Source organism: Typopeltis vanoorti, chromosome 16, assembly GCF_054136105.1.
Source record: "Typopeltis vanoorti isolate ZY-2024b chromosome 16, IOZ_Tvanoo_1.0, whole genome shotgun sequence".
Lineage (NCBI taxonomy): Eukaryota > Metazoa > Arthropoda > Arachnida > Uropygi > Thelyphonidae > Typopeltis > Typopeltis vanoorti.
This window is the reverse complement of record NC_143564.1, coordinates 14543660-14563931: the sequence shown is the minus strand read 5'-3', so window position 1 is coordinate 14563931 and position 20272 is coordinate 14543660. Positions and strand designations below refer to the sequence as shown.

Sequence of the window (20272 nt, the reverse complement as noted above, 5' to 3'; positions counted from 1 at the left end):
TGCTTATTATCTTCTATATTGCAATATTATCTTCTATATTCAATGGGATATTGCAACATCCTGTTGAAATACTATCCTGCCCATGTGCCTCTTTGTTGTACCATCTACTATCAAAGTCATCAGTACCATTTCTGTCCTGATTGTGTACTCTGAAAGGGCACAACTCATCACTTATCATAAGTAACACTCCACCACTCTGTTTGCTTTCCATACCTTTCAGTTTCTATCAGTATATTCTCTTTCAACTAGGTTTAGCAGATACCAATAATTGTCATACATGCTGACAGTCAATGCCACATGCTCATTCCTTTTATACCTACTATTGCTGCTGGCATTTGTATGTAGAAAAACCGATGCACTGGCAACATTCCATTAACCATTACTCTTTACAGCCTTCACTCAGTTCTGCAATATACTACATTCTTTCATCTTCCAAGCCACTAACTCCATGTGAAGCCATCCTTGCTGCCTTCCACTTTGGCAGCTCCAGCTTCCCTTGTCTAACAGTCACTTACCTAGAAAACAGGTCTCAAAAAAATTCATACTTCATGTTCAAATGCAATCCATCTCTTGTATACATCTCTCTTCTATCATCAAATGCTCCCTGCATCCTTGTAATCCAGGCCTCTAACATATACTCACTTTCATCTCATTCATTATCACTACTTTTCTTTTTTCTGCATCATCATCATACTTGGTGTCACACTCACTGTCTTCCCTTCACAATCCCAACATCAATCTCAAATCTTTTATTACATGTTTCACATTGCTTCTCAGGTCAGTTACCAACCATCAATGTCATTTTGTCTACATTTTTACCCTACTTATTGCCATTGCTACATTTTAAATCATCTAAAACTACTCTGCGTGCTCGCATGCGCACGCACGCACCCACCCACCCTGAATCACCGAATCTCCATACAACATGGTTCTCGCAATTCCATTCTTCTCTTACTGGCATCTCCAACCCTTTTTGCTTACATACTCTTCTCTCTAATTTTCCCTCTTTCCTCTCATCTTCTAGTCCTAGCACTCTCTTGACTTCCTAGCATTTTCTATCTTTCTCTGTTTCTTCCCTTCTCTTGCTGCTTCCCTCCATATGCTCTGTCTTTCAATTATTGGAATGCCTTTCTGTCATACCTACTCTTATTTGTTAATTCCATTTGTTAATCTCTGAAGTCTCAGAATCTTGCACATTTCTCATTTCAATCTTCATGCCTTCTACTTCCTTTTTCTATCTCTATTCCTCTCTCCACACATCCTTTTTTCACATGATATTAACTCTCACCAAGGCCATCCAAATATATTCCACCAGGGCACTTAAGATCAGTCCATTGGCATAGCACATCTTATCTGTTCTCACCCTCAAACACACTATCATGTTAATTATCCATCTCATTAATTATGATATGAATTTGAATGTCTTTTTTATTAGGAAATACATCACTTCCATATTATGTCACCTGCTTGATTTACATATTTGAGTCAGAACATTAGGGAATTATAACAAATAACAGCATCTACCATTACACTTGCTGAATGTTGTCTAGTAAATCATTTCATGTGCCTTTTATGAAATAGCTTTGTATGTTTGGGAAATCTTGAGTACATTAAAGAAAAAAAAAATAAAAAGGATTTCATTTGATAAATCAGGAAATCATTTTTTTTTTTTAATTTTATTTAATTTTTTATTTTTTATGAAAGTGGCAGATCATTAAAACTGTATATGCTATTGTACTTGTGTAAGTGCATTCCTTGATATAAATTTATTTCAAAATACTCAATATATGTGTGTGTATGTATATATATATATATATTTTTTTTTTTTAGGGTGTCACATTAAAATGAAGAATTACATAATTGATATACAGGAAGATATTTTTAGCTTGGAATTTGCTCCCTTTGAATGGTGCTCATCCCTGTTAGCTGTGGGAACCTCATCAAAAGTCAAAATATTTAATTTAAGACTTCCATCCCCAGTAAGTGTTCAAAAAATTGAAACTATCTTTTAAAGATATAATAAAATGGCTGTAAGAGACAATATCTCATGCAGTCATGTTTGTAATTTTATAAATTTGAAGAAATTTTCTGGACTATTCTTGAAGTAGTTCTATGCCCTTTTTCTCATGCTAAGAAATATCTGATAAATTGTTAAATTTTATGAAAATAATTGCATATTAAAATAAATTTTTCTTTAGCTTATTGCCATCACCAAAAACATTAAAATCAAGAAAGAAACAAAGTATGGAAATGATTACAGGTAATTGCAAAAAGGTACATTTTGCAATAGCTTTCTGGTGTGGCAATGACATATATTATCAGTTTTTTTACTTGGTTAGAAAGTTAATTATAATAGAGAAGAAATTATATTTTAGTTTTATCTTTTACCTGAGCATAAGCAAGCAAAACCTGGTGCATGAATAATATTTACAACAAGGCTACTCATATGTGGTGGCAGATGACTTCGCATTAAATTGCCCTAGCATCTCATAATGCACAGTTCACTTGTATTCAGATGTGTATATTGCCATACATTATAGAAATGGTCATTACCCAGTCCATTGTCAACCTTTATTGAGGACTAACATTAGAAGCTAGACCCATAATCATATTGTGAGCTAAATCAATGCAGAAGTCATATTTTTGATATAAGTAAAAGAATGGTGTATCACCATTCTTCTTTTCAGTGATGGCATTCATCACTGAAAGCAAAAAAAAAAAAAAAAAATGCAAAAAGGCAGCATCGGTCAAAAAAAAAATTGATGGCCGTCTTTTGAGACCAAAAAGGGATCTTGCTCATCAATTTTCTTCAGCGAGGAACCACAGTTAATGATGAAGAAATTCAATTCAGAAACAAAAGACAAGGAATGTGCTGTTATCAGGGATCATGCTCTTGTATGATATTCATGAGTTCACACTGCAGCTTAAACTATCCAGCAATTCAGAAATTTGGGTGGGAACTTTTTGACTACCTATAGGGTAGATAGTCCCAATCTTGCACCTAGTGACTACCTCTGCTTCTTGCATATGAAGCAGTGGCTCCCATCCCAGTGCTCAGTGGATGAACTCACTGGTAGCAGACTTTTTTTGATGAAGGTATGAAGAAGCTAGAACCACGATACCAAAAATATCTCAATGTTAATGTTGACTGTGAAAAATAAAAAATAAGTATTTTAACATATAATAAAATGTTTTTTTATTCTCTTTCAGTTTTTTGACTGGATCTTACTTTCTGGACATGCTTTGTATTAAAATAATCTGGATACAAGATAGATATACAAAGTTTTTTTTGTTTTTGCTTCATTATTTGCTTCAGTTACGAAAGGAAACTGAGCAAGAGGGTGAGGAGTGGTTTCTCTTGCATGGAGGGTGGTTGAACCATGGAATGCATTGCCTGATGGAGTAGTGAGAGCGAGAATGGTCAATGAGTTTAAGGAGTGGTATGATAGACTGTGTTTCTTGGGGGGGGGGATCTCCCCTCGATGAGTCTTTTGACTCCATGGAGGCCTGAATAATAATAATTATAAAGTAAATTATAATAAGAAATTATATTGTATTAAGCATTGACCCAAGTATAAGTAAAAAAAAAGTTTGCATGTGAAGTAGCTTTGTGACAAAGTTACTTGTTCAGTAGATGCACACTGACATCACTGTAATGATCTATGGAAATGATCTGGCTAAAGTCCCATAGAGTCTATGGGACTTTAGCCAGGTCATGTATACAAATGTTACATTGTAACAGTGAGCTTAAAATAGTACTGGGTCTATGGCATAGACCCAGTACTATTTTAAGCTCACTTTTACATGCAATAAAAGTATAGTTTATATTAGACTATATCAACTGCCCCTTTTGAGATAGGTTTAATAACATTTAAAATCCACATTTCAATCTTTACGATGACATGTTCATGCCAGCCACCATACAGATTATCGTCATGTACTTGCCCACAGGATGGGATGCGACAAATCATTTTGTTTTGTTTGCAATCTGGCAGGCATGTGCTTTGTAGTGAAACCATATGTATGTAGAAGGAATAAGATTTGTTACTTTCAAATATAAGTAACTGATAATTAACAGAATTTATGTAATTGATTAGTCTGGTTAAATTTCTAAGAAGTATAATTAATTGTACATTTTGGAAAATTATGGAGACAACTACCGTGTTTGAGTAAAACTTTAGTTTAATATAAACCAAAATCCACAGTCGACGTTTCGACCTTTATAGCAAGATCATCTTCTAGAGCATATATACTATATATACAGAGAAACAAGCTGCGCTACAGTCTACATGGCTTGTTAAGTTACTGACAGCCATTACAACAATTATTGGCCTGACCTCTGGTGAAAAAAAAAAAAAAAAAACCTTACTTCATCAACTTATTAATATTATCTATTAATAATAGGACTCTAATTTTACAACCAATATTTTACAATATTGGTTGTAAAATTACATTGGGAGCAATATAAAGAGGAGAAATATAATTAATTGTATTTCAATCTCCATTAATCAGATATGAATCATTAATGTATGACTGGCACATCCAAAAAACAAATAGGCATGAATGCAAATTGATTTGTTTCAGATAAATATTCAGTTTACAGTTGTGGTATTATTGGTGGTGCATTAAATTACTATGGTAAGGAATGAATTACATGTCACTCTATGAAGTCTAGTTGTGCATGTGCACATTTATGAAGTGCTTTGGGTAAAAAAGGATTTTTGAATAAAATGTCATTCCTCCCTTCCCCTCCCCCACACTGCACAGACACATGCAAACTCCCCCCCCCTCCCAAAAAAAAAAAAAAAAAAAAAAAAAAAAAAAACCTAAGGTTTACTGTACCAGGATAAAATACTATAAATATTCTATTCAATATTCTAAAAGCCTATATCAGAATAACAGATAAAGGAAATTTTTTTTCTAATAATTTTTTGACATAATGAGTAAAATTTTATCTATACCTGAATAAAAATAATGAATCCTTATTATAAGAAGTGGATTGTGTCCATTGATCTCCAACAAAATGCTAGCACATGCTAAATATTGATTATTGATAAGACAGAAGAGTCACTGACAACATCAAAAAAACTTCATGCGTGGGATGCAGGATTTACGAAAGGGTAGATAATTCTGATGATCAGATTGTAAAAAGTGTATACTGCTCATCAGTGAATAAAAAAAAATCATAGTAAATCAAGCTATATATAAATATAACATAGAAGTAAATACATGTAACATGAACAACAAATTGTACAAGATGATTATTTGCAGCTCCAACTCACATGTATTAATACCATGTCTAGATGAATCACAACCAACAATATTCATTCATTGGTTTAGTCCCTCCCAATAGTTATTTAGTCTGCTGCCAAATGTATACAGCCACTGTTTATTATTGGTTAATTATGTATGTTTCGCAAACAAATCCCTTTCTCTCTCCTCATAAGTTTTTGTTAATTATGCCCATTATAAATGCAAATATGCATGTCTAGAATGGAGCACATGTTACTTGCTCCACCTTATAAAGGAGACACACGTGTGATATCACAAATGTAAATTATTAATAATTCATTTGTCAGTAATAAAAGTATTTCTATTCACATCTGTTCCCTCTTTCTCTTCCTTCCCCTTATATTTCCTGTTCTCACATGGCTCATTAATAATGGTTCATATATTTATCATCATCATCATCAAATTCCTGCCATGTACCCTCAAGGGGTGTACAGGATATGACAGTACTACATGAAAAAATTACATCATTACTAACTTCCTATCTACAATTTTCCTCCAAATCAGTCTGTTACTTGTCAAGACTCCAACATTATCAGATCTTATATTTCTATCGTCTAAGGCACTTTGTACCGTATCAATCCACCTATATCTTGGTCTTCCTCTGGGTCGTTTTCCTGCCAACCTGGCAGAGAACACTTGTTTTGCTAATCTTTCCTCTCCCATTCTATTTAAGTGACCATACCATCTGAGATTAGCTCTGCTAACGCATTCCTGGATGCTGACAATGTCAAGTTCTTTCCTAATATCCTCATTTTTAATATGATATTGCCATTGATGCCATCTGTTCACGCCTCTAATCTTTCTCAGGACTCTCATATCTGCGGTCTCTAGTCTTTGGTCAAGTGTTTTACTTCTGACCCAGCTCTCAGATCCATAAGTTAAAATTGGTTTGAACATAGTCTTGTATACAGCTAATTTAGTGTTCCGACTAATTTCTTTCTTATTCCATATGAATTTATTCAATTGACTTCCCACGATACCAGCTTTGCTGATTCTGTTGTCTATTTCTATATTTAGTTTACCATCTTCAGTAAAAATTGTGCCTAAGTAGCTGAAATGTTTTACTTGTTCCACAGGTTCTCCATTCACAACACAGTTGACATTTTCAATGATTCTGTCTATTTTCATTGTCTTTGTCTTTTTATTGCTGCCCTTCATACCATATCTATTACAACAGCTATTCAATTTAGTCAGAGAATCTTGCAGACTTGTAGCGGATTTATTTAGAAGTATAACATCATCCGCATAAAGCAAAGAGCTGACATTAACATCTCCAATTTTGATATCAGGTTTAATACCACATTCCTTCATAATGTGATCCATATAGATAATGAATAACAGAGGGGATAATGTACATCCTTGTCTCACACCAGATTTAACATTAAACCATCTTCCTGTACTTCCTTCAATTCTAACTGCTGACTCACAACTCAAATAAAGACTAAGTATTGCTTGATATAATGCCCCATTGACACCATATAACTGCAGCGTATTGAATAGATTCTCTCTTGGCACCTTGTCATATGCCTTTTCCAAATCGACAAAACTTAAATACAGATCTTTGTTATATTCCCATGCTTTCTCGACTATTTGTCATAAAGTGAAGATCTGATCCTGACAGCCTCTATTTGGCCTGAATCCAGCTTGTTCTTCACCAAGCTTTTCTTCCACAATTCTTCTCAACCGTTTCTCAAGTATACTTGCATAGATCTTGCCAGGAACACTCAGTAGGGAAATACCTCTGTAATTCTCACATTCAGTTTTATTTCCCTTTTTATATATTGGTACTATGAGAGCTCTACTCCAATCATCGGGAATTCGTCCCTCTGTCCAGGCTTTCTGAACTATGCAGTGCAACCACTGTAAGACTCTTATACCACCATACTTCAGCATTTCTGGTCGAATATCATCTACTCCTGCTGCCTTTCCACATTTCAAGCCTTTGATGGCTTTTTCTACTTCAAGTATAGATATGTATTCCTGACTGCATGCCTGGTCAGTGTTTTTTTATCACTGTGCTGTCATCACTGCTTGTTTCATTTAGCAGTTTTTCAAAGTAATTACTCCATACTTCAAGGATATCTTTTTCTCCTGTTTTCATTTCACCTTTATCATCTCTAATTCCTTTTACAGCACTCTTTCCTCCATTCCTAAGCTTCTTCAACAACCTCCAGGATATTTTGCCACCTTCTTGATATTTATTTTCTATATTCTTGCCAAAGTCCTCCCATGACTTTTGTTTAGCTAGTTTTACACACTGTTTAGCTTTCTTACATTTGTCTCTGTATTCTGTAAGAGTAAAAGCTGACTTATTTGACAGGAACTTTTGATATGCTTTCTTTTCCTTCACTGCCTCTTTAACTTCCTGTGTCCACCAGGGAGTTCTGATTTTTTTATCTTTGCACACAACCTCACCACATGCCTCTCTGGCAGAATCAATCAATGTTTCCTTCAGAGTTTGCCACTGAATCTCCAAGGTTTGATTCCTGTTCTCAAACTCTTTCATTTTCTTTTCAATAATATTTCTGTATTTTAGTCTACAGTTTACATCTGAGAGCTGCTCAACTTTTATTCGCTTTAAAACTTTCTTACATGTTATTCTTTTCAATATGAAATTCAATTTTATCCTGCTCAAGACTAAATAGTGATCACTTCCAATTTCAAATCCTCTGTACACTCTGGTGTCCTGCACCAGGGAGAAAACATCACTATCAACAATAACATAGTCAATGAGACTTTTCTTATTCCTAGCCTCTTCTCTCCATGTGAATTTGTGCACATTTTTATGTTGGAACATGGTGTTAGTAATAACCAGTCCATGTCCTGAGCAGAAATCCAACAGATATTTGCCATTATTATTAGCTTTGCTCTTTTCTCCAAATTTTCCCAAAATATTTTTGTATGTCTCACAATCATTTCCTACTCTACTATTTAGATCCCCAACAAGGACCAACTTTTCCTTTTTCATTGTGTCAGTTGCTTTTTCTAAAGCCTCAAAAAATTCCTCCACTTCTACCTTAGTAGAGCCTTCTGTAGAACCTTCATATATTTATACCTTTTAGTAATTCAAATATAGCATTCTCCTTCATTGTTTTCTAATATATACTATAACAAAACACATCCATTTCTTCCCTCCCCTGAAGATTTGGTTATGATTGAAGAATCCATCAGGATATTTGGTGTGTCCATCAGTATGCAAGCATGAAATTGTGGTGGAGCAAGATGTTTTCTACTGCCCTGCCAAATGGTCAAAGCAGTGGTGAGAGACTGCCAGTTGCTTCAACATGGACATGTTAAATTTTTCTAAGTTTTTTTGATTGTTGAATATGCTGGAATTGTTGTTTTCGTGTTATCTTTTCTGTTATATTATCAATATTATATTATATATATATTATCAATTATTATTATATATTATCATTATATCATATATTATTATATCAGTATATTATCAATTTTTTTTTTTATTATGTCTGTTTCTTAAAAATGTGGATCTTATCCATTGCAGTTCTTTTTGAATTCATCGTATTGCAGCAAATTGTTACCTCCTTTGTGGCAATAGGAGTTTATTTGTACAAATTGACCAGCATGCCTAGATATGCTAGTATGCAGCTGCACTAAAAGAAATTCATCAATAAGAATTTTCACTTGTTTTCTTTTACCTGAATCAAGCAATCTTTCTCATATTTTAATGGATAAACAGGTTTTATGACAGTATACTTTAAAACAGTTTCACAGCCACTTTGGATACCACTTAGCTCTCATTGAGTGTAGCTTCTACTAAGATCTTAATGGAGGTTGAAACTGATTTGAGTAGTGACCCTTCCTTAACCCTGCAGCAGTCACAGTCGAAAAAATTGCAGCGTAGGTCACGTGTATCTGAGAGATACAGTCATTACTAGTATGTGCTAAAATGCAATAAAACTTAAAAAAAAAAACCACTTCAAATATAATATATGCTGGTTTATTTATTTTCAGTTACAATCTAGAAATTATCGAACAAAGAAAAAACCCAACTAAACCAATATTATACTGACATCGGAGTTCGCGGTATCTCTCAGATACAATTTACTATCAAATATCACTTCCAGCAGAGATCTTTGAAAATGACATCTTGGAAGAGGAGGTGAATAAGGCTATAAAACATCTCAAGAACAAGAGTCCTGGAAATGACAACATAATAGGCGAGATGTTAAAATATGGGCGAGAATCAGTTGTAAAAGAAATACACAACTATGTGATGAAATATGGAGATCAGGGTATACCCCCGAAGAGCGGAAAAAATCGAGCTTGGTTGTTCTTCATAAGAAAGGCAGTGCTCTAGAATGCACCAATTACAGAACTATTGCATTAATGAGTCATCTTGGCAAAGTGCTGATGAAAATACTAACAGAAACCCTGAAGGGGTCATATGGAGGCACATCTTCCTGATGAGCAAGCTGGATTTCGACAAGATCAAAGTACAGTGCAACAAATACTTGCAGACTAATAGCAGAGAAAGCTCGAAGAAAGAACAAAAAGATATACTGCTGTTTTGTAGACTTCCAAAAAGCATTTGACAATATTGACCAAAATATAACATGGACTGTCTTGGAATCCTATGGTGTGGACAATAAATTGATCTGCCTGCTGAAAGATATAAACAGCCAAGCAAGCAAAAATCAGAATAGCAGGTGAGACTGGAGATTGGTTTGCCACTAGTCAAGGCACAAGACAAGGGGACCCAATATCACCAATCATCTTCATCACGCATCTGGGAAGAACACTAAATAAGATTAAAGAAGAAGGTGGAGGCATTTCAATAAATGGCATGAGAATAAACTACCTCTGCTTTGCCGATGACATCGTCCTGATTGAAGAAGATTCAACAAGGCTGGAACAGACATTGCAAACACTATACACAGAAGGAAAAAGATATGGACTAAATGTCAACTTTGAAAAAACTAAAACAATGATTTGGACAATAGGAGTTACTGAACAGAGTTATAATAGACAGATTTCAACTGAAAAATGTGGAACACTTCACATATCTTGGCTGCCACATGACACATGACTTGGACCCCAAAAGAGAGATAAAAATTAGAATAGCCAGAGCAACAACTATTTTAAAAGCCATGGACAAAATATGGAAGAGCCGAGCTATAAAGATACAAACTAAACTGTGCATTGTAGAAACCTGTATCTTCATCAGCATGCTCTATGGATGCGAGGCCCGTGTATTCCTGAGAGAATCTGAAAGGAGAATATTGGCATTTGAGAGGAAGAGCTATAGAAAGATCTTGAGAATATGCTGAATACAGAAAGTGAACAATGAGGAAATCTACAGACGAATACAGCCAAAAGAAAACCTGATCCAGAAAATAATCAAAAGGAAACTACGTTTCTTTGGCCATATATGTAGAATGAATGATGAGAGAAAATTAAAAATGTTGCTGTTTGGAATGATTGAAGAAAAGAACAAAAGAGGAAGAGCAAACAGGAATGGGGAGATGACATCGTCAGATGGTGCGGAAACTCTGTACACAAACTGAGTCATCTTGTACAAAATAGAATGCAATGGAAGAATCATATTAAGATGGCATCAGACACCTATGGGCATTGGACCCATGGTTGTTGATGATGATCACTTTCACATTCGACTCTGTCATTCTCATCATCGAACTCGAGTAACATTTGCTGAATTTCTTTAACATCTGATGGATTATCTAATCGCTATATTTTTCCAGTCATTTTCAATGGTAAATAAATAAATAAAAAAAACAACTAAACCAATACTATACTGACATCGGAGTTTGCGATATCCCTTAGATACAGTTTATTATCAGATATCACACACCTTTACATAACATGTGTTAAACCAAAACTGTCCGCATAAACAGTGTGGAATATTACTCGTAATATGTGCATGTGCAGCTAGTCATGACCTCCAAGCTATACACTGGATATGTGTGTAAGAATATTTATTAGTTTAAGTAAGGAAATACTGTGAGTAGCCATATTACTTACTATTATGATAACAAAATTAACTCACCTAAAATGTTCTTTATTCGTAGAATTTTTGCCTGAGTATCACAGGCATCATCAGTGCAGGTACAAAGGCTAATTAAATAACTGTTATATTCACAAAGCGCCACCTAAGTGATTAAGGTTAAATTTCCTAAATTTATTTTAAAAAATGTATGTATATGTGTATACAATTACAAGTTAGGAAAGATTTGCTGATTTATAGAGTACTATCTCCCACAAGGGGGAAAGACATCTCTTTCCCCCTCATTGTGGGAGATAGTACTGTATAAATCAGCAAATCTTTCTTAACTTGTAATTGTATACACATATTTTTATTTAAAAAAAAAGTTTTTGTTTTTAAATAAATTTAGGAAATTTTACCTTAACCACTAGGTGACGCTTTGTGAATATAACAGTTATTGTGTAATAGCCTTTGTACTTGTACTGATGATGCCTGTGATACTCAGGCGAAAATTCTATGAATAAAGAATGTTTTACATGAGTTAATTCAGTTATTATACTAGTAAGTAAGAATATTTATATTAAACAATTTGTTTGTATCTGTCAGATCAGCCGTGACCTCCACAGGATTAATACATGGCAATATATATGTCCAGAAGGGTGGCAGGTGCTGTGCATTATGTGCTGCTGAGGCAATTTGATGTGAAGTAAACAGTCTCTATGTACAAGTAACCTAGTTGTGAAGATACTTCACATGCAAACTTTTGTTTGCATACACTTAGGTAGAGGATTAAAACAAGAATATAATTTGTCTAGTCTAATTTAAATAATAATGCAATGAAATTCAGCATAAACTCAGCAGTATATAAATCTGGACCAACAGTAAATTACACAAAAAAAAAATAGCAATGTGCCGTTGGTTCAAATTTATATGCTGAGTTTAAGCAAGTTGATCCATCTTAACTTCCTTATTTCATACATTGTAATTTTGGTTATGCAGTTAATCAGTATATTGAGTGATACTTTCTTAATGTACTGACCACTTTTGTGAATGTTACTGTTAATTCCTATTGCTAGCTATGAATGCAGTTCTGCACCTCAAAAGTCCTAAATATTTGCTTTACGTCAGTTTTAGAAGAGGTAAAGAATAGTTGACTTCCCAGCTATGGAAAATTTTGCCTTTTATAGCAAAAGTCTTTTTAAAATGGTGAATTCACTTATAAGGGATACAAATAACATGTGAAAGTCACAAATGGGAAAGTAACAATTATTACTTGTGTACAAGACATGGATTTTACTGCAGATCAATTGTTCTCATTGTAGGTGATCTGACATAGCAAAAAAATATAAGCTGCATAACTGGTATAATGTCCTGATATGTATATGATTGAGATTTTTTTTTTCATTGATACCAATTTCATGGTTTTCTCATTAGACATTCTTGAAGACTTTTTAATGTAGGGGAAAAAAATGGTTTGGGTGATATATAGGGTCTGTATGAAATACATATCCGATATAGGATATATATTCTATACGAAGACAGAATAGAGACTGTGAAAGGGTGCATGGTGGCCACGGAGTGGGAATAATGAACCAGGAAGGAGAGAGGGTTGTGGACTTTGCAGTAGCATTTGATCTGGCAGTTGTGAACTCGTTTTTCTACAAGAGGGAAGAACATTTGATAACATTTAGGAGTGGTAACAACAGTTCACAAATTGACTACATTTTGACTAGAAGAAAATATCTTAAGGTTGTGACAAATTGGAAAGCAATTCCAACAGATCAAGTGGCACAGCAACACCGACTGCTGTGTGCAGACTTTAAAATAAGATCGAAGATTAGAGCCTCTGGAAGCCATGGGATGAAGACAATTAAGTGGTTTCACTTAAAAGAAGAGAGTGTAAGGAATTGTTTTAGGAAGAGGGTGTTAGAGAGGATTTTGGACGGACTGGAAAGTGTACAAGATTGGTGGAAACGTAATTCAAAAGTAATCCTGAGCTGTGCAGTCGAGGTGTTTGGTGAGACATCTGGTAAGATTAGAGAGCAGAAGGAGGGTTGGTGGTGGAATAATAATGTACAAGTGGCAGTGACAGCTAAGAGGAAGGCAAAGCAGAAGTGGGATGAGTCAAGATTGGAAGAGAACAGAGAGGTGTACAGAGAGAGAAAGCAAGAAGTCAAGAGAGTTGTGGCACAGGTGAAGGCCATGACATATCATGATCTGTATGATCAATTAGAAATAAAGGAAGGACAGAGAAAAATTTACCAACTAGCAAAATGTAGAAATAAAGCAGCGAAGGACATCTTACATGTGAGGCAGATCAAAGATGCTGAAGGAAGAGTGTTATGGAGGGATGTGGACATAAGAAACAGATGGAGAATATATTTTGAGGGACTTTTAAATGAGGAAAATGCAAGGAGTCACAGAGAAGATGGGCAGCCTTCTGAGGGGATGGTGCAGAACATCAGTAGAGTGGAAGTGACGGAGGCCATGAAGAGGATGAGGAATGGAAAATCGGTGGGCCCCGACAGGATTCCAGTGGAGGCATGGAAGGCACTGGGGGAAGAGGGAATTGACCTGCTGTGGGACCTGTTCATGAAAGTTTGCCAACAGGAAAATATACCCGAGGAATGGAGGGAGAGTACGCTTGTCCCCATCTACAAGGGTAAAGGGGATGCACAAGACTGTAAAAATTACAGAGGAATAAAGTTGATGTCCCACACAATGAAAACCCTAGAAAGGGTTCTTGATGGAAGATTGAGGAAGGAGGTGGAGATTGCAAAGGAACAATTTGGCTTCATGCCTGGTAGATCAACAACAGATGCTATCTTTGAGTTACGGCAGATGATGGTAAAGTTTCGAGAGAAACAACGGGAGCTACATCTGGCATTTATTGATCTGGAGAAAGCATACGATAGAGTGCCAAGGCAAGAACCCTGGAGGTGTCTGAGGGAGAAGAAGGTTCCGGAGAAATATGTCAGGTTGATGCAGGAGATGTATAGAAATGTGAAGACAAGTGTTCGGACCTGTCTAGGACAGACAGAAAGTTTTCAAGTAACAGTTGGCTTGCATCAAAGGTCAGCATTAAGTCCGTTTCTGTTTAATATTGCGATGGAGGTGGTGACGGAGGAGGTGAGAGAAGATGCACCTTGGACAATGTTGTATGCAGATGACATTTTGCTGTGTGCAGATTCAAGAGAAGAATCGAGAACTAAACTGGAAAGATGGAGAAAAGTAATGGAAGAGAGAGGCACGAGACTGAGCAGAAGTAAGACAGAGTATGTGTGTTGCACAGTGGACGGCGGCCAGGAGACAGATCTGGAGCTGGAAGGAAATGTCATCAGGAAGGTGAGAGACTTTAGATACTTAGGTTCAACAGTGGAAGAAGATGGAGGAGCTGAGAAGGAAGTGGGATGCAGGGTACAAGCGGGTTGGAGGGAGATGGCCGGAGTGTTATGTGATAAGAGGGTGCCGATCAATCTGAAAGGCAAAATCTATAGGACAGTAGTGAGGCCAGCTATGACGTATGCTATAGAAACTGTGTCCCTGAGGAAAAATAACATCAGCAGGATGGAAGTAGCAGAGATGAGAATGCTTAGGTGGATGTGCGGTGTGACCAGAAAGGATCATCCGAGAAATGACTATGTGAGGGGAACAGTGAAAGTTACGAACTTAGGAGCGAAGATACAGGAGGCAAGGTTGAGATGGTTTGGTCATGTGATGAGGAGGGAGGACGAATACGTGGGAAGAAGGGTCATGCAGATGGATGTGCAAGGAAGGAGGAAGCGTGTGCAGCCAAAGAAGAGATGGAGTGAGCTGGTAGAAAAGGACTTGAGGATAAAGAACTTGGATGTGGTGACAACCCAAAATAGGAGGATGTGGAGGAGACTCATCATCAACAGTGACCCCACTTAAGTGGGAGAAGCTGCTGAAGAAGAAGATTCTATACGAAGTTCTTGATTATTATGTGATGAATCATTATTTACAATTTCTGAATGAGTATTAGTTTCATAAACATTTTATTCCAGAGATAATTGGGAATTTACATAATCTCCCAGTTCATTATGTCTATTTCATTTCTGTACTTTTCAAAAATTTCACTTAAATTACTAGAATTATATTCTAAATTCTAGAATTATGTTACTAAAATTGTGAAGAAAACACAGCAGATAATGGGAATGATGTGGAAGACACTGACTTGTAGAAGTAAGGATGTTATGGTTCCTTTCTATAAGGCTTTGATCAGGCCACATATGGATTACTGTGCACAGATCTGGTCACCTGGTTTTCAAAAAGATGCATTGGAAAAAGTTCAGAGGCGATTGACTAAGGTGGTTTCTGGTCTCTGGAATGCAGAGTATGAAGACAGATTGAAAAATGCAATTTGCAGAAATTGCAAAATAGTTACAAATAAATTATTAACGGAGCCTCCAAAGCTCAGTCAGTCTAGATGAAATCCTTTGGTTGGAAAGACTTGTTTGAATTTTGTCTAGGATGTGAAGTACCTTTATCAAGACTTTTCAACTAAAGATGAGTTAGTTAGCTGGTCTTCTCCTAGTGGCAGGGTTTTTCATCCCACAAAACAGGCAAACTGACCATTGGAACTCTAATAGGTTGAGTTCCACTGGCCAGTTTGCTACACATGCACTTTGCATATGTAGCAGAGAATGCAGATAGGACTATAAATAATAAATTTAGTTTAATCCTTTACCCAAGAGCAGGCAAACAAAGTTTGCACCTGAAGTAGTTCAGGACTGAGGCAACTCGTAGTAAAGGTGGAACAAGCTCTCATCACTCCTTGTCTCAGTATCTCCCATAATGCAAAGCACATCTCCTTGCGGACATGTATAAAGTTATGCATTTAGGGAAGGGCCACTACCCAGACCGGTTTAGACCTTTATTGAGGTCTCGTCAGTAGGAGGCAGACCCAGAAGTGATGATACTAAGGCAGAAGCAATGGAGAGGTCATATTTACTTATACGAGTTGCCAAAAAAGTACCACCTTATTATTAATTTACTCTGGATTTAGAGAAAGATGTTGGAAGTTTATTTTCCACTTGGTTAGACTATAATAATTTAGTTTAATCCTTTACTCAAATGTAGGCAAACAGAATTTGTGCCTGAAGTAGTTCAGGACTGAGGCAACTCGTAGTAAAAGTGGACCAAGCTCTCATCACTCCTTGTCTCAGTATCTCCCACAATGCAAAGCACATCTCCATGCAGACATGTATAAAGCTGTGCATTAAGGGAAGGTCCACTATCCAGATCGGTTTCGACCTTTATTGAGGTCTCGTCAGTGGGAGGCAGACCCAGAAGTGGTGTCTAAGGCAGAAGCAATGGAGAGGTCATATTTACTTATACGAGTTGCCAAAAGTCAACTCCTGAACTACTTCAGGCGCAAACCTTGTTTGCCTACACTTGGGTAAAGGATTAAACTAAATTTATTATAGTCTAACCAAGTGGAAAATAAACTTCTAACATCCTTCTCTAATTTTCTCAATTAAACATAAACATCATTAAATTAATTTGTGTTGATTTTCATTGACATATCCCATTCTGATCACCAAAAATTTATAATATTGTAAGTACTTACGAGTGAATGCAGACTTTTTCTCCTGTGTGCTGGTAGTTTTCCCCTCCATTTGTACATCCTGGAGATCGTTTAGTTTTTTTAGTTTCTTTGTAATTTAATGTGTGTGATTAATGTAATTAATTTTTTTACACGTTCTATTTTATTTCCTTCCTTTTAAGTGTTAAGTTAACATGTTAAGTGTTGCTTTCTTTTTTCATTGTTTTTGTTTTACTAAATTCAATGTGTTTGCTAGGCTATTGCTGTTTATGTGTAGTTTTGCTACATGGATTTTAAGTTTCCCTTCATGTCTATAAATAAAACTACATTATCTGTATATTTTATATGATGTAATTTTTGTCCATCAGATATTTCCCACTTTTCTAGGATAGTCTTTTATCACTTTTTCCAGTCATAAGTTAAACAAATATGAGAAAGGGGGGGGGGAGGCATCCCTGCACAACTTCTTACTGTTTCATAGCATCGTCTGCTCCAAACTATTGTTGTAGTGGTATTTTTAAAGCACAGAAGTATGACATCAGATATTTTTTTCCCTCTTTTTGTTTTAACATATGTTCCATAAGTAATGTGCTCTACTAAAATTTGCTGCAGCAAACTATCCATTATAACAAACTGTTCCTTTGGTCTTTACAAGTTTATTACAATTACTGTAATTTTCACTATGATAAAGTACATACATCTATTGTGGGATACTTCTGCTCCCCCCCCCCCCCCAACCATGTTTTGCTGTAAGCTGCTTTTATCCTATTTGGTATAATTCTTATTAATAATTTATTTTATAGTCTAATCGGGTTATTAATTAGCCTACAGCTTTCACTCTTCTAAATGCAGTCTTCTTTTTATTTTATTTTATGGGGATTACCACTTGCCCCAGACATAAGTTAAACTTACTGATTTCTAATCATTAGCAATTTTTGCTATATGTTAAGACTTAGTTATAAGAAACTTTTGTTAATATGCCTCCATGTTCCCAAAACTTTACCATTATTTTGTCTTCTCTTCGGACTTTTACATTTGCCTGATTGTAATGCCTATCTACATCATCAATATCGTTTATGAAATTCTTTTTATCGTAGTTTTGCAGAAGTTTGTGTAAAGTAATCAGCCAAAATATGAGAAATTTTTAATTTTACTTGTCAGGTTAAATGATCAGAAGCATTCTTGAAAATTCTTTTATTGTAGTAGAAGGTGACTGCAATTAACTGTTATAAATAGCAACTCAAGATGCATACATGAGAAATTATTTTAATTTTTGATGTTAGAGTTGCTGCACTTTCTGTGGAAGGTAAGAGATTGGAAAGATTTACCAAAGATGAGATTTATACATATGTCAGTGCTAACAATTTGAAGCATTATGTACAGTAATTGCTAAAATTGAAAATGGCAGCTATCAAATAGAGCATGCATTTGAACTTGCATAAATTAAGAAAGAAAGTTGGTTGATGTTGATCTTTACAACAGCATAGGTTTGTCTTTTGAAAATGTATTACTTTTTTTTAATATATTTTTGTAATTAGTCATGTCATTTGTAGTTGGCCCGTATATTAATCTTAGATCCTGATAAGTAGCTGATTCTGACATACATGCTTTATGATTTATCCATTTTTGATTTTGCTTCTCTCCTTTTACTTGTAATTTTATTTTTTTTAACTGCTTATATTCTCTTATAATTCAGCTGTGTTCCAAGCAAGTTTTCCTTTATTTTGATTCTACAGGTCTGTAATTTTAGAAGTAAGAAAATTATTGTTAGGTGTCTCTTTTCTGTCAACTTACAGAAAAGAGACCACTTACTCGACAGCATTCATTCTCAACTTACAAGGAAGGATGCACTTGCATCCTTTCCCTGCCCTCCGTAAAATGAAAAATTCCATCTACTGAAATTCTGTATAACCCTTTCAGAAGTTTGTAATTCTCAATTATATCGCCCCTTTCTCCTGTTTGCTAGTGTCTGCAGTCCAAAAATTCTCAGTCTGTCTTCCTAATCAGTATTCCACAATCCTGATATTTTTGATACTCTCCTTTGCACTCTGTCCACTGTGTCAGAATCACAATGGAAACCAGGAGACTTGATCTGCATGCAATAATCCAAGTGATGTCTTATCAATGCTTGTAAAGAGAAAAAATGATTTCTTTATCTTTACATGTCACGGTTAATTTCAGCATTGCAATTATTCTCTGAGTTGTATTATAATCTTTGCTATATGACCCTTGAAGTTCAACTTGCTATCACTAACACTCCAAGATCCCTAGACTGATCAGTTTCTTCTAGCATAATCCCACCAATATAATATAATACAATATTGGATGTATAATCATGCCAAAGTGCATGACTACATTTACTGACATTGAACTGACATCCATTTTCCCATGCCCACAATTCCAGCCTATTCAAATAATTCTGCAAGTACTGCATATTAGCAGCATTCCTGATTACCCTACCTATCTTTGCATCGTCATCAGCAAATATCTGTATGTTACCTGTCAAATCCTTCCCATTGTCATTAATGTACAGACTGAATAACAGTGGACCAAGGACTGATCCTTGTGATACACCACTTATTATCTTAAATCTTGCAGCCTCGCATCCCCCCATATACCACTTTTTGATATCTGTCAGTCAGCCATCCTCTTATCCATGCTAATATTTTATAATCTAAACCCATATTCTCCAATTTATGCAACAGCCTTCTATGATGTATACTTTCAGAAACCTTAGCAAAATTCAAAAGTATCATGGTGTATTCATTCCCCTTGTCTAGTTCAATGGTAACATTGTTATAGAATGTAAGCAAGTTCTAAAACATGACCTTCCCTTAGTAAATCCATGCTGTTCATTGCAAAGTAGCATGTGGCGGTGAATTTGAGCTGTGCAGAAGAAAGTGATTTTTAATTGGTGAATAGTCCGTTTTTTCCCCCGTTTTTCTACGTTTTTGAGTGCTAAATTGTTTCTCTGAATACGAGTGTACTTCAGTGGTTGTTTTTTGGAAGTTAGTTGCTGTCGCGATATAATATATTTTGGTTACCGTCGGAATCGAATGCATAACAGTGGAAGACAAAACGAAGCTAAGTTTTCATTACTGTATTTAGTTATATTTCATTTTATTTAGTATACTTAAATGTTTTGTTTTGCTTGTAATTGTTTGTTCCTTTTTTTTTTCTATTTATTTAACGGAATTTATTAATTGAATAATTAACGATTATGCTACTCGGCAGTAAGGAATAATGGCGGATTCAGCTGCAGTTGCAAGTGGCGTATTGCCAAGTCCTCCGCCATTTAAGAACTCGATTATAAGAAACATCATAAGGGACTTTGTGGCATGCAGTACTTGCGGCATGTATGCGTCTCGAGAATTAGATATGTGGCTTGTTAAAGAAAGCGGAGAGCATATGTGTGTGCAAAATGCAGGCAGTGGGAGGAAATAAGTGTC

The 20272-nt window shown here is 35.5% G+C and overlaps 1 protein-coding gene across 2 annotated transcripts in view; it reads left to right on the top strand.

Moving 5' to 3' along the window:
- The window catches only part of Nup37 (nuclear pore complex protein Nup37), an 88224-nt gene that overhangs the window by 6231 nt on the left and 61721 nt on the right, over positions 1-20272 (top strand). For both annotated transcript variants that reach the window (XM_090406480.1, XM_090406481.1), the window contains one exon: positions 1831-1979. In XM_090406480.1, coding sequence (XP_090262606.1) covers positions 1845-1979 — 135 coding nt within the window. In that variant the 5' untranslated portion in view covers positions 1831-1844. The remainder of the gene's footprint in view (positions 1-1830; positions 1980-20272) is intronic.